This window comes from Platalea leucorodia, assembly GCF_965183815.1.
Source record: "Platalea leucorodia genome assembly, chromosome: 3".
Lineage (NCBI taxonomy): Eukaryota > Metazoa > Chordata > Aves > Pelecaniformes > Threskiornithidae > Platalea > Platalea leucorodia.
Window position 1 is genome coordinate 45,439,700 of NC_138825.1, and position 15,159 is coordinate 45,454,858.

Below are 15,159 nucleotides of genomic sequence, written 5' to 3' on the forward strand. Positions count from 1 at the left end.
TATAACGTTTAATTGCTCACTCAGAAATATTACCAGAAGAAATATATTTTTCTCAAATAAATAAAACATCCATCAAAATACTAATTTATACAGTTTTTAATTTGCATTAAATAAACTGCAAAGAAACCCCATCACAAGGATTTTTCCTTATAGACAGACGGTTGTGTCAAACTTAATTGCCCAGCACAAGTAAATTACTTTGGATTATATTACATTCTGGAAAAATGACAAGATCAGATTGATGAAAAAAATTAAAACACAGATCAATGATTATGTTGGAGAGGAAAAAATGATTAAGGGAACTGAAGCATTTTGACACCGAATGGAATTATTTCTGTTTGCACAGAAAAACTATTTGGTTTATTCACACATAAATTGACTTCCAATGTATATATAATAGCAATGATGAAATCTAGATAGCTATAATTAGCATAGACAAGCAAAAATTATATTTTATGTTGTGAAGAATATTAAATTAGTATTTTTTTAAAAAAATTACATTCACAGTCAGTGGAAACCAGCTATTTGGGGCAATACAGATAATTAACATCCTAAAAGTTAATATACACAAATGAATAATTTCAGTTGCACAGCTGCTGCACAGCTTAAGTTACTCATATATAATTTTGCACGCTTGAAACTTGTGTATCAAATAGTTGCAGACGCATTTCCTTGAAACTCAGTAGTTCCAAGGAAATATAGCTCCCTCGTTATTTAACTGAATCAAAAACATTGAAGACCTATCTTGCAAATATAAAGCAGATGCATGGCCCTGTACTTACATCCGTGGATATTTTCAGTTATTATTTTGGTTACTGGATAAAGTCCTTAATATTTTAATGGTGTAACATTAACATAATAAAAATTATTAGAGAGATGAAGAGTAGAATAGAATAGTTTCAGTTGTAAGGGACTTACAATGATCATGTAGTCCAGCTGCCTGACCACTTCAGGGCTGACCAAAATTTAAAACATATTATTAAGGGCACTGTCCAAATGCCTCTTCAACACTGACAGGCATGGGGCCTTACCTTATAGTAACTACTATAAGGTTTAAACTTCATTCATTAGTTAGTCCCAAAAGCTTATAAATGCAAAATTACTTGAGAAATACTACTTAAAGTAGGCAACGGTTGAGAATTGCTCTAATTTTAACTCTAAAAAAAATAAAATCTAATGAAACCATCCTTAGAGATGACAGAATAATTCAGCCTATTAGAAATAAATCAACAGCAACAAAAAAGCAAGATCAGGACTTGCAAGGTTGGTTATTGTCAGAGAAATTCTCCAGCTTCAACGCTGAGCTCAGATTTATATAATCAATTTTCTTTTAGTAAAATTAGCTGCTGTTGCACAAAGCAGATTACAGTACAACTGGTTTAGCCCTGTACTAGCTGAGAGCTACACATCTCAAGTGAAAGAAGCCTTTCTGCAATGTGTTGATGTTTTGTATCTTCCGATTATTCTTCAATGCACAGTAATTCAGCTAGAGCAGTTAATATCCAAGGTATTAACTAATATTAAATCTCTTGATCTAGATCCCTCTTATTCCCCTGATATAACTCCTACAGCTGGGCATGTAACTTTGGCTAATGTTCTACAATTCTCCCTCCAAAAAAGGGTTTCAAGATTCAAATTGTCTCAACATTTGAGATTTTTTTACCTCTTCCTGTTTTGGACTGCTCCAGATAGAAAGGCAGTTTTCTTGCTCTGATGCTGTCCTCACCTAGCATAAATAAGAAGGATCATTTTCTTATAAATAACTGGAGAATCACAAATACCCACTAATTGCCCTCTGCATGGAAACACAGTGAAGAAAACAAAGGAATTCACTAGACGTTTACAAGGGGAATGCTCTTAGCTGGAAGTGAATTTACTATACATGCTTACATCAACAGATAGCTACAACAGGAATGCTCTCAGCTGGAAGCTGGGAGCAGATCCAGTCACTCTGCCCTTCCATTTGAAAAGTGCAGAAGGCATGAGAATAGGAAAAGGGACTCTGGCCTTGTGATAGCATGTTGTGTTTGTAAAAATACTTTGGCTAGCTTACTCCTGGGACCCTCTGGAGGTTTACGAGTGTCCAAGCCTGCCAAACTGTACAGCTTTCACAGACCTATTGCAACCACAGTTAGACCAGAACCGTCCCTTCCCTTCAGGACCACAGTATTCCTTCACACCATTAGTTGCTGGTTTTAGTCAGGCAAAATTCCTCTTAGCTTCTATCGGAGTTTTACCAACATGAAGAGTGAATGACTTCGGTCTTTGAAAATAAAGACGTAAGAGGGTAATGCACTAACCCAATCAACCAGCTTCATTAGATGGATTTTAAACTTTACCTAGGAGTTTCTCCAGGCTGCCTCCTGTATATTACTCATCTGATTTTGTGATGGAATAGTTTAACAATAACCAAAAAAACTAAGCTGCACATGCAACATTTTGTTATCTTTAGCATTTCAGATTTCTCCAGGAACGCTAATTCTATCCCACTGCACCCTGTCCTTCTTCTATGTTTGCAAAGAGGCCTGATTTTATATGCTCTTACTCCTCAGCTGACTGAGTTAGGGCTATCGAAGCTTTCTAGGCAATGGGAAGACAGAGTGTTCTCTTCTCAACTGCTGTAGATGTTTTTTACCCACGTTGGGACAAGCTATTAAGTACTAATTAAATACCAAGTTCAAGATGAAAGAAAATTAAAACTGCACATCTATTAAAAGAAATAATTATTCTATAATTTAAACAGAGCTCCTCAATAGTGCTCAGGAACATATAATAAAGACCATGTATGGGTAGGTGTAATTGGATGCAGTTGCCTTAGGAACAGATGTTCAGCATATAAAGCAGGAAGCCTGCTTAAAAGGCAAACTCAAAGACTTAAGCCTGGTGGGTGAAACCTGGCCTGACTGAAGGTACTGACAAAAGTGCCAGGGACTTGGTTGGAGTCAGGGATTCATCCCAACAGCTTTTCTAATTCTCTCATATTTACAATATTAGTACGAGTGCGGCGCTGAATAATATATCACTTTGAGCCAGAAGTGCTCTACTGGAGGCGCTTTTTCCAGTTTTCTTTGTGCAACAATTTCACCAAGAAATTAAAAGTACCTAGGGAGTCATAAGAGACTCTAGGTTTACACTCTGGAGGTTCTGATATCATTCTCACTTCCAATGTATTTTTATTATGTAGACAAGAGATATTGTGCCTTTAAAAAAGCGTTATTGTAGGATATAAAAGAATTTGACACGCAGAAAGAAAACCCCGTCTGGTATATGAGTGTAATTTTAAAGTAATATTAATAGCAAAGATTCCTATAAAGATGCCATGCAAAAGTCTTTTCATTTTCTGAGTTTTTTAGGAATAAATACAGAATGCCTAATACTGTTTGCCAGAACGATTTCCAGTGAGATTCGACTTCTACTATGCACGTACCAGAAAGAGGAGGTCCAAAGTATTGCTCCCAGTACAAGATTGAAGACCTGTTTCTTGTCCACACATTTCCCTACAAAGAAAATACTCACTCATGTTTCTATGATTTACTGCCCATTTTTGTTTCCATTTGGAGAAATATTATGAAACACAAAACTAGTTCTCATCCTGTATGAAGTCAGAAAGCACATAGAGCTCTCTACCTGTTCACTTCACACTTTGCAAAAGACAAAGAATTTCCTACAGATACTGAACTACATATCACTAAAGTGTAAAGTTTGAAGTAGCAAAGGATACTGTATTTTCTTTCTGTCTTTGATACAAAAAATAAAAAAGGCAAATAAAGAAGTTGTTTATTAAATACTACTTCCCAAAGACTAGAAAGTAATTTTATGAGCAGGAACCGGAGGTTAAATTCTATGCTGCACCCTCTAAGAGGACCTTCATAAGTCTTACAAGCCAACTGTGGGTATGCAGTGACTTAAGGTGTCTTTGTGCACTCCTCATACATCTCTCTCAGGATAAACTGGCAAGCTGGAGAAACCCTCCAGGAGTCAGATAGCCTCCTGAAATTCCTGAAGTTGTGCACAGAGTAGCTCTGTTCCTCCATGTTAATCTAGTTTTCATTCCAACTCACATATTTTCCTAGACTGAAAAAGAGAATAGTTTGAAAAAGGGCTTTTCTCCATATATATTGGGAGAAAGTTCATGTGGCTGGATGCAGGAGTCCCACAATATACCTACTATACTAATTAAATGTGGGCTTATATTCATTTTCATGTCAAGACCTACCTGCCATTCCCATGACTACAGAGACAGCATCAATTGTTTTTTAACTCCTGATGCACCGTAATTCACCTTGCCTGGGCGTAATGTCTGGCTTGCATGAAACCTGAGCTCCCAAATCCAGGCCCACAGAATACACTTGTAATGTATGTAAGAATTAGACGAAACGTAAGTCCTGAACAACAGAGGCTCCCCGTTAGTCACAACACATGACGTAGAAGTATCAGGAAGTCAAGCCTGTAGTAAAAAAAAAGCCTTTTCTGCCCTTTTTTCGCTCCTCTTACTCCATTTGAAAGTGATTCAAACTCTTAACTTTGATTACAGACATTTTCCATGGTTCTACTGATTTTTAGGTTTTTTTTCTTGCCTGCCTTTTTCTACTTTTACATTATTTTGTAATTTGTTCTCTTTAACTAGCCTCTGAAAATCAAACCTAAACATATTTCTTTACGTTATAAATGTCTTGTTTCTTAAATGAAGAAAGATCAAACAACTGAGAAATTACCAGGCCAGTGGGACACTGTAAAACTAAATGCTATACAGCAAAAAATAATTTCATCACAAGTACAAGGAACAATATGTTTTCTGTTATTAATTACTGTTCCATGGAAAGTGCTACCTGAAAACATAAGCAGTAGCTAGTGTCTAAGCTGAAAACTTAAACATGATTACCATAAGACTATTACCATGTTAGTTTGCCCAAACACACACAAGTATAAATGGCTGCATATTTTATTAAATCAATCTCAAAGCTTTCGAAAGACATTGCATAAAGTGAGCAGGAGAGCCACCAGAATTATAAAGCCATGTAGATGTATATCCTGTTTCATGGTGCAAACACTGGATGGTTGATCTTTATCCTGGCACTGAGTACTTCAGCTAGGGCAAAAACTTGCAAGCAGATAATCCCTACTGAACACTCGATAAACCACACTGTCTGGATACAAGTTACTGTTTGAAAAAGGAAAGCCAGCTCCAGGCTTTCAGGACATGACCATGAAGACACCATCATCATCCTCACACAAGCCCGACATCTATGAAGGGGCAGGTCCTCAGTTCACTACCTACCTGAGGACAAGGCTGTGCTCTGTTCACGCAACTGCATGGTTCTGGCAAAGCCAAAGCAAGATACCTCAGATGAGGTAGAGCCCCCAGACTGCCACAGGACTCACAAACAGCAAAACTGCCAATAAGTGTAAGAGTCAAAGGGCTTGGCCTGCTCTAGCATACATGGACAGTGGACAAGTTCAACTTTAATGCTACTTTGGTACCTTAGCTGGTGTGAAGAAGAGATAGTGAGGAAAAACATCAAATCTGTGCTATTTCCAATGTAAAAGTCAAGAAAGAAAAGATAACCCTTTGGGTTATCACTATTGGATCAGCTCTACTAGTTATTATTTATACTGCAGTGGGACTGGTAGGACTTAGCACCACAGTTCAAAACTGAAAATCTGGTTGCTCCCTTTAGACATTAAGGCCCCTTTTCACAAACTATTGCACAGGGACCAGTTATGGCAAAGCAAAAACGATATTTAAATGCAAGACCAAGGCCTTATTAGGAACCGTGCAACTGTTTCACTAGCAGCCAGTTACATTCTCTTGTCCTGGAGGCGCTGAAAGATCTAAATTCCATTGCCTCATACAACTGGCTTGCTGAGTTAATATTTCCTGTCGGCTATGGGAGGTCATCCTTATTTCTCTCAATGTTAGGCCACCTAAATTCCGACACTACTGGCATAGTTTTCCAGCTATTCTGAGAGCTGGAAAGCTCTCAGAAAAAGCCTGATTCTTACATTAGCCAGATATACTTATGGAAACAAAATGACAGGAAGCAAAATAAGGCAGCTTTGGTACAAAAATGAACTTTATGAGACCCTCAAGTTCAAGAGAGGTGTCTGAAACCACTTAAATGACCTTTTTTATAAGGGGAGCTGGCCAAGTGCAGTACAAGCTTGCCAAAGTTAAAAGAAAAATGAAATCGGGGAACACCACCCCTGCATCCCTCCTGTCTATGACATGTTTCATGGAGTGGTTCATAAAGGAAATATTCTCTATGGCCTTACATGCAATCACAGCATCTTTTTTCTTACACCAATGTGCTGAAGAATGAAATAACATGTGCTGAGTGAAGATAATCAGAGAATCAAAAATGCTCAGGGAAGCATGTTCTATGAGATATATTACATGAAAGCTAGCTACTCCCTAGGTAGGAACCATGATCTGCAGATAAATTTCTCCAGGCATAAATGCTCATTGTATTACTGTTCTCAGAGTGGTCATCATTCACTAGCAACAGTGGAAAGTCTATGGCTTCAGCTTCCAAAATAAAGAGAGGGACAGAACTACACCCTCAGATGCTCCAGAGAAGGGCACTTTGCCAAAGGGGTAAAGTTGCCTTTATGTAACTTTTCCATCCTTCTCTTTATCCTGAGGCTTATTTGACCTCAAGTAAATGACAACAATTAGCAGCAGCTTCTGATTTACACCAGGAATAAGAAGCACAAACACCTCATTACATTAAAGAGAGATTAAGGCACAAAAACTCCCCTTGGAGACAGCCCTGATGTGAGCCAGAATCTGGTAAAATTAGCTATAAGGCTAATAAGCATCGCTGGTGATGCACTAAGCACTTCCAAGAGGGACAAACATCTGGGACCAAGAGTCTTTGTCCTTTTGTGGCTTTGTGTTCCAGTAACACTCCAGTTACGCAACAGTATCTGATATTACGGTAGACCAGCACAGACTTTGCAGCCAGATTCCAATGCCGTTACCTTATGCAATTAATGGTTTTCATTAAACAAATCATTGATTTAAGTTGCAAATATACACCACAGAGTACGCTCCAGAACTCTTACAGAAATTTCTGCTGATGAAGGAAGGGCCTCCAATAAAGATAGTTCCAAAAGTAAACATTTGTTCATAATTCTTGACAGTCTCCAAATTCTTTTTTAACCAATTAGCTTGCTCCCTCATTATTCCATATCAATACAGAGTAGTTTGTGTTTTTAGCAACAATCCATTATTATGGATTCAACACATTGATTGGTGAACATGTTCACATTTCTATTTAAAAAAAAAAAAAAAATAGAGTTCACCAGTGAAAGGTGTCTCAAATGCCAGATAACACTCTTCTTCAAAACTGCTAACATGGGCCCTAACTTTCCAAAGACGTACAGCTAGCTTTAGTAGCAGGTTTTCACGATGGAGACTTCAGTGGTACAGTCTACCGAAAAACAACATTCAATGATAACATTTGTTAAGGGTATAAAATGAATGCTGGAAGCCAACAGGCCCCTAATTGCTGTCCCACGGACTGCTTTGCATAAACGCCATACTGCAGATGACATGTAATTAAAGCTGCACTGAAAAAAAAGTTGAAAGCAACCAATTAATGTGTTTAAACAACAACCAACCAAACAAAGAGGGGCCATTTTGTAGGTGGCAATTTTTAGTTTCTTCACTGTGAAAACTAGATACAAAATATAAAATATTTCTCCAGCTGCCTAGTTAAAAGTGGTGGTTACTTAACACTACACAATTAAAATTGTTTATTAAACAAGTTACTAAATGTTCACTAAACATTTACCAAATATTTACTAAACAATTCAAAGTGTTTAGTAAACCAGTTTAAATTACAATTTGCTTGGCTTGCCAGCAAGCAATTTAAAACTTAAATTTTGTCATTAATGAAGCTCCATATTGTAATGGGAACTAGTTTTCTGCTTAGCATTGGCCAAAAAATACTTTTCTTACCACCTGAAAAAAGCCAAAGGACGCCCATGTCTCTCCTCCTTTGGAATTGTCTTGAAAAAGAAGCTTCTGAAAGGCTGGCTATATTTCAATCTCCCTCTGTCTTTAAATATTCATGTGGTAACTTTGCAGCTGCTCAGTGTTCATCACCTGCACTCCTCTGCCCTGTCTCATGTGGCCAGACTGTGCTATTCCATACTCATTCGCAGTTGCGAGACTACCCAAACAGTTAAAGCCCACGGGGGCCAATGGCTTCCCTTCCCAAGGAGAAACATCTCCTGTAATAATCTGGGACATCCACTGCAGGCTTATGATTAGGTAGGTCTCTGAAATATTTTAAGAGACTGTCTCTGGGGTCACTTATTCTCAGTTACAGTGAGTACTATACGTATGGGGAAATGGTTTTAGGAGTTTTTGTGTGAGCTGTCATGTGGATATAAATCAGTAATATCCCTGGTTTGTGTATAACCACATGTAGGTTTAGCTTGCAGCAGACAACTATAGCTGACATTTGAAACAACAACGCTACAGTACTTTTAAATCTGCAATGCAATTCATTACCATTGCTTTCTTTCACCTGTAGGAGTTACCATGTTTTCTTAGCTTTTCTTGCTAGCATAACAATTAGTTATGTTAGTATTGCCAATGAAGAGCATTAGAAAAAAATTAATCAGGCCTCAGACACCATAAGCCTGGCTAAAAAAAAAAAAAGAGATAAAGCACATACTTTACTTGTCTTCTAGGCTTTGGGGGGGGTGGGGGTGGGGAGAGCAGGGTTAACCTGTAGAAGGACCCTGGGGCAGCTGGCTGAGTTTCTCTCCCAGAGCCAGACATCTAGAGGTTACTCCATGTTGTCACCTGAAAAGTGAGATTCTCATATAATCATCTGACCTCAGGAACAGCAACATGAACAATACCACCAAGTCTTGAATTAGTTACAGGATCATTACATTCGGTATTTATGTACTGGAAAGCAAGTAATCAGTTTTAAATGAATCACTTACAGCTGGCCTGAAAATGGCTTTCCCCAGAGAAAACAATACTCTTCAGCTTTTGTCTTTGAACTTCTGGAGATTCCTGTATATCACCTCAAAATACAAGTTAAATTCTCGCTCGGATGCAAATACGTGAAAAAAGTATTTGAACAAATTTCAAGCATTAATATTTTTATCCTGATTCATATCCCCACTGGATTTGCTTTTAGCAAGTGTGAAAGTTACAGCATTCAGTGGCACATGAAAAGCAGATCACAAGGAGGAACACTGGAGATCAGCTGCAAACACTGGTCTTTACCTGTGTAACTGATACTCCAGTATTTATAAGGGTACAATGCTCATACTTTTAATTAGCTAAAACCGACACTAAACTGCTACCTTGAAAGGCTACCAAAGTTCACTAACTGGGGCATTTTCATAGCCAGGCAATTATGCTTTCTGAGCAGCGTTCAGGATATTTGTAAGCCAATGTGTTCCAATAAGTTACTTATATTGGTGATACCACTTAAATTCCACGTCCAGGTCAAGACCTACTGTACTACATGCTGGATGAGTACTACATTGAAATTCTAGACATTAAAACTGTATGGTTTCTTTTGTTATTGTTGAAATAACTACGAAGAAACATCCAAACCATTCTATGATTCTATGGTTAAAAATAGGAAACTAATATCTAAAGTAGCAGGGAGGAGTAGAGTCAGAGAACTTCAGTTACTGGACACAATCTTTCCCTTTCACCTGAACAACAGCATGCCACTTACAAGTCATCACTGGAACAACCTCGAATTATTCACAAGGTCAAAGTCTCATAGAAATGTATGTTCACAAGCCATGAACCACAGACTCCTGTCAATTCCGACTAAATAGAACTGAGAGGAGTTTAAAGTGCGTACTGTTCTCTTAATATTCTTTCTGCAGGTAGAGTAACATCTGTAAGCACACAAAGAAGGTAAGTGAATAAAAGTGGGAGGCCAGGTGGTCTCTTGGGCATCTAAAAGGAGGGAGGGACCCATATAACCCTGATTTGTCCACAAGAAGTCTGTATTTAGGAACACATGCTAAGGATATTTGAAAGTCCCTGCTTTAGAAGAAAGATCCCAATCTTAAACAAGGAGTAAAAGCAGGCGATCTGTAGGAAGAGGCAAAGATTGCAAAATCGGGATAGCTGGCTCAAGCCCACATGAACGTATTTAAAATACTAATCACATAATGACAAACTGTGATATTGAATCACCACAAAATACACCTAGTTAATGTAGAGAAAACTGAATGTTTGGCAAAGGTGCTAGCTGTACACATTTCAGGTGGAAACAAGCACCCTGCCATTTGCTACAATAATTAAAATAGACGAGTCTTCCATACAGAACAGCAAGACAGTTCAAGAGTTTAGTGACACCTGTACTTCTCAAGTACAGAAAAGCTCCTACGCACTATACCTGTAAAAATATTTAGAAACATTCCTACTAATTCCTACTGACAATGGCGCGAAATGAAAACTTAAAATATGGCTGTTCACCTCCAAACTTGTCTCTGCTATTAAACTGAAGTCACAGGCTTTTAGAGGCAGAAATCATGCTAATTTACTTAACCATCATGGAAGAGAACAGCACTGCTAATACAGCCCTAACAATGGTTTGATCTCCATACAACAAAAAGGCTGTCACTGGAATCTACAAATTTTGTGGTGTTTTGTTTTTTTAAATTAAATTCTTTGATCCCTACACGTTACTTTAAAAAAAATCATAAGTCAATTAAAATACCTCTTGTTGATAACTAGGATTTCACAAATATTGAGCTCTGTTATTGACGTAGCTGCATCAGAGTACACTTCTACAATCTGACTGCATCCTACGTGTTTCTTCCCCTCTGCCTTTGCATTTGAGAAATCAAATCAGATGCTGCAAAATAGTCCCCATGGGACAAATATGAGTATTTTATTTAGACTGGAGAGCAGTTATTCACATAATTAGTTACCCTAAAAATCAGTAGTGTACCCTAAAAATCAGTATTACAGAAGAATAAGAACTGCCAGGTTGGATCAGGACACACTCCTATCCTCTTTCTGAAGGTGGGCAGACACTACGGAGGAAAGTGCAATAAACCCTCAAGAAGCAGCCCCCTCCCAGCCTAAGAGAGGCTAATTTGAATTCTGAATAGTGAAGTTTAGTATTCTCTCTAATATTTTTCCCAACTTATTACAATTCTAGATCTTGTCAAGCTATCAATTACAAGCCCTTGAATTCTCGATCTCAAGAACAAATTACATGTTTTCTTAAAAATTATTTCTTTTTCTATCAGTTTTTAATTGATGGCTTTTCAGCTTCACTGACTGTTCACCTGTTTTTCTCTTATGGCACAAAAAGAAGAAAAACACTCTATCTGCCTGAGCAATATGTGCCAGTATTTTCCATGCTTTTGTTTCAACCTCTTTAAGGTAAACAGCCAAAACTCTTGAGACTCTATAGATTATCGATGCTCTTTCTCTACTCATCTCAGAGTCTTCTGTAATCTTTTTTGAGAGGAGATAACCAATATTGCACAGTATTTCACTAGGCTGTACCACTAAGTTCTCTGAAGACATCATAACATAGAAGTACGTTACATTATTCCCGTTCCTACAATCTGGTTTGCAAGTGCAGTCCAACAGCAGAGGTCTTCCCTGAGCTGTGTACAGTCCCAAACTATTCCCTCTCACCAGCTGATGAAATGATGTAAAATTTTGCAGGTAATTTTAGCATTTTCAGGAAACACGAGGCTTCTATTTGTGATAACTGAATGTCATTTGTTGACATTTGGGCTATTCGCCTGGCTAGGTCAGGTCTCCCTAGAGTAATGACAAATCCATATCAGTTTGTGTCTTCAGCAGATTTTCACTTCTTCCTCCCCTCTTTCCATCTAATTTATAAGTATATTAAATACTGGAACTGGTATATAACCTTGAGGTATCCCAGTATGTTTTAAATGGTTAGGTTTTTACCACAACAAAACTAGCCTCCAAGCAAGTTTTGGGGTCATGGCAACACTATCTCTGATTATCTCTGGTAGTTTCCCTCATGGAATGTTGTTAAAAAACAAACAAACAAACAAACAAACAAACAAACAGAACCACACAAAAAAACCTAACTAGCAAAAGCTTTCTGAATGTCTCAAACAATTTTATACATAGATACACCTCTCTCTCTCTCTCCCCCCCCAGTCTAAATGAAGTATGAGAGGAATACATCCCAGTGTGAAAAACACAGATCTGGCCCTACAGGTGATTTAGTTGCAATAAAAAGAACATCACTGAGAGAGATGGACCAAATCTAGGTCAAACTAGATTACAGACTTTATTTTCTAGAAAGCAGGTCCATTATTAATGCACTCCATAATTATAGTTGTAGTGCCAACAGCACCTAAATGTCTACAAGCATGCAAAATAAGATGACAGAAAGTACCCAGGGTGCAATTTGAACGTAATAAAAATTGTTTGTTCACAGTTCTTGGGTCAATTAAACCTTCTAACTGGAAAGTCACAAGGAAAAGTTGATATCCCAAAACTGGGCATATGCCCAGCTTGAAGGTATTCAAAGAGGTTTCAAAGTAGCCATTACAAAGTTGACTTCCCACTGTGATGCTCTACTCCATTTACATGCATTCAGTCAGCTATTCAGCTGATGCAGATCAACACAGCTCTGCTTCAGCCATGCCATATTATACCAGCTAGAGAGACGGGTCTCTCTTCTGCATGTTCTTCTACATTCCTAGCAACTCGGGTTTTAAATTGGCAATGACTTCACATAACCTATTATTTTTAGACATACTTTTATGAAACTTAGACACCTTGCATATTTATCCCCCACCAGTACAACTCAAGTATGTAATTTTGTTATTCAGAACGAGTTATGAGAGAAAATATAACTAGAATAGCAGGCTTAGGCTTGCAATTAACTTTTTCAGACACAGTTATAAATTTCAACAAATAGGTTATAATTGAGGAGCCAGCATGCCCTTTATTATTTCAGAAGGTTCAGCCATAGCAGCTCAGTGCGACTTCAGCTGGACTATTAGTCACTCTGTCAGACAGAAGCATTAACATCCAACTCAGTCTGGCATCAGCATACGGTCTGGTCCTGAAAACTGACCTGAACAAGCTTTACTCTCAAGAATGGTCCCAATCCAGGCAATGGAATTGCTCTTAGAGATATCCCATACTCCCTGTGAGTAAAGTAGCGAATATCAGATATTTCTGTCATAATTGCAATCAAGAACAATAAAAGGCTCTCACAGAAGAAGTCTTAGAATATTTATTAGCGAAGTCCTATTATCAGGCAACCGTGAGTAGCTCTTCCTCACAGAAAAACTGAACTAGTACTGTGTACCATGCTTTCTTGTGTCATTCTCTTCCATTATTAAGCACACTGCCAAACAGATAATCCACGAGTAAACATTTCAGAACGTTTACACTTAATACTTAGGAAAGTACAACATGAAAACAATCACTTTATCAGAGCCATTCTTCCCAGCAAAGCAATGATTTCTGTTACAGCAGAATCCTTTTTACAACAAAAACCCCTGTGATGTTACAAACGACATTAAGACAACCAAAATATTTTTGACTTCAGTTACTTGATAAATTATTCTTAGAACTTGTTAATTCATGCAATTGCCATCGTAGTGATGAAAGATGGACAAGGAATAAGGTGTTACACGCAAAAATACTAGTTGATGTATTACAACCACTCAAGGTATCGCTTCCTTTGTAAATCACATATGTGGAGAAATACAGCTATGTTTCTCTTCATATGGATATCATAGGACGTTTCTTTCTTAAGTGCAGGCATATGGAAGGAGCAGTTCCACTTGACATAGGAAAAGGCATAACATTCAGATCAAGTGCTGCGAAAACCCGACAGACCCCCGAAACAACGGAAAGACGCACTGATAACGTATTACTTGTGAAACCAGTACGCGCATGAACGCGCTGGGGCTTTTACACAGCTGTCACAAACATGGCGATCAGCATCAGTAAGTGTGTCTGCCCCTCGAACCCACGCTCGTCAGCCGGCCCTGGGCCGTGGTGGCCCCCAGGCGAAGCCCCGGTGCCCGCCCCCCTCCTCGCAGCCCCCCGCCCGGCCGCGCCGGGGACTCACGTTTGTAGCTGGCGGCCCAGGGCTGGTAGCCGTAGTAGCCGGTGATGCGGAGGATCCGCTCCTCGATGGAGGTGAGCCCCACGGAAGCGCTGGTGAGGTCCTCCACGGAGCGGGACCACTTCAAGTCCTCTTTGATGGCCTCGTCCACCACCAGGTACTTCAGCTGCCGCAGCTGCGGGCTGATGTCGGACAGCCGCCGGGGGCTGACATCGGGGGAGCGCCGCATGCCGCTGGGGGCCGGGAGACGGGCGTCAGCGGCGGGGGCCGCGGCTGCCAGCGCCGCCGCGGGGGCCGCCGCCCTCCCCCGGCCCCGGGCGAAGTTGGCGGCGGGCGGCGGGACCGCCGCCGGCAGGTGAGCGGCCCCGGCGCCCGCGGCAGCGGCCCCGCAAACTTTCCTCGCCGCCCTCCGCCGGACCGACCCCCGGGGCGGGCGGCGCCGCCGGCTGAGGTGAGGTGGGGTGGGGTGGGGTGGGGTGGGGGGGTGTCCCCGTCCCTCGCAGCCCTCCCGCCCGGCCCGGCCCCGCAGCGGTACTCACAGGGTGGCGGCTTTGCCCCGAGCGGAGCCGTTGGGGAACTCGCGGATCCCCATGGGGAGCAGCAGCGATGGCTGGGGGGCGCCCAGACTTCACGGCGGGGCGAGCCGGCGGCGCTCACCGGCCGGGTGAGAGGCGGGAAGGAAGGAGGGGAGGGAGCGGGGAGGCGGCGGCCCCGGCGGCAGAGGGTCCCCGGGCTGGCGCTGGGCCCCGGCGGGGGAGGCACGCAGGCAGACGGGCGGAGCGGCGCTGCCGCCTGCGGAGCGCCGGCGGCGGGGGCCGGGCAGGGCAGGGCGCGCTCCGCGCCCCCCACCCCGCGCGTTGCCGCCGGCCGCCAGCAGGGGGAGCCCCGCGGCCCCGCCGCCGCCAACCGCCCGTGCCGCTCGCCCCCTGGCGGCAGCCTGAGGCGGGGCGGGGCCGGCCGCGCCGCGCCTGGCCGGGGCAGGCCCACCCGCGCCCTCTCCGGCGAGGAGCGAGGCGAGGGGCGGCCGGGGCGCGCCCGGTGCTCGCTCCCGCGCTCCTGTCGCACCGCCGGTGCG

General features: G+C 41.3%; 1 protein-coding gene across 1 annotated transcript in view; it reads right to left on the bottom strand.

Annotated features, from left to right (window-relative positions):
- SLC35F3 (solute carrier family 35 member F3) overlaps window positions 1-14,676 on the bottom strand; it is a gene marked incomplete at both ends in the record, with an annotated part of 187,953 nt that extends 173,277 nt beyond the window's left edge. Inside the window, 2 exons of the mRNA XM_082307913.1 lie at window positions 14,088-14,317; window positions 14,624-14,676. Coding sequence (XP_082164039.1) covers window positions 14,088-14,317; window positions 14,624-14,676 — 283 coding nt within the window. The remainder of the gene's footprint in view (window positions 1-14,087; window positions 14,318-14,623) is intronic.
- Window positions 14,677-15,159: the final 483 nt, after the last annotated feature.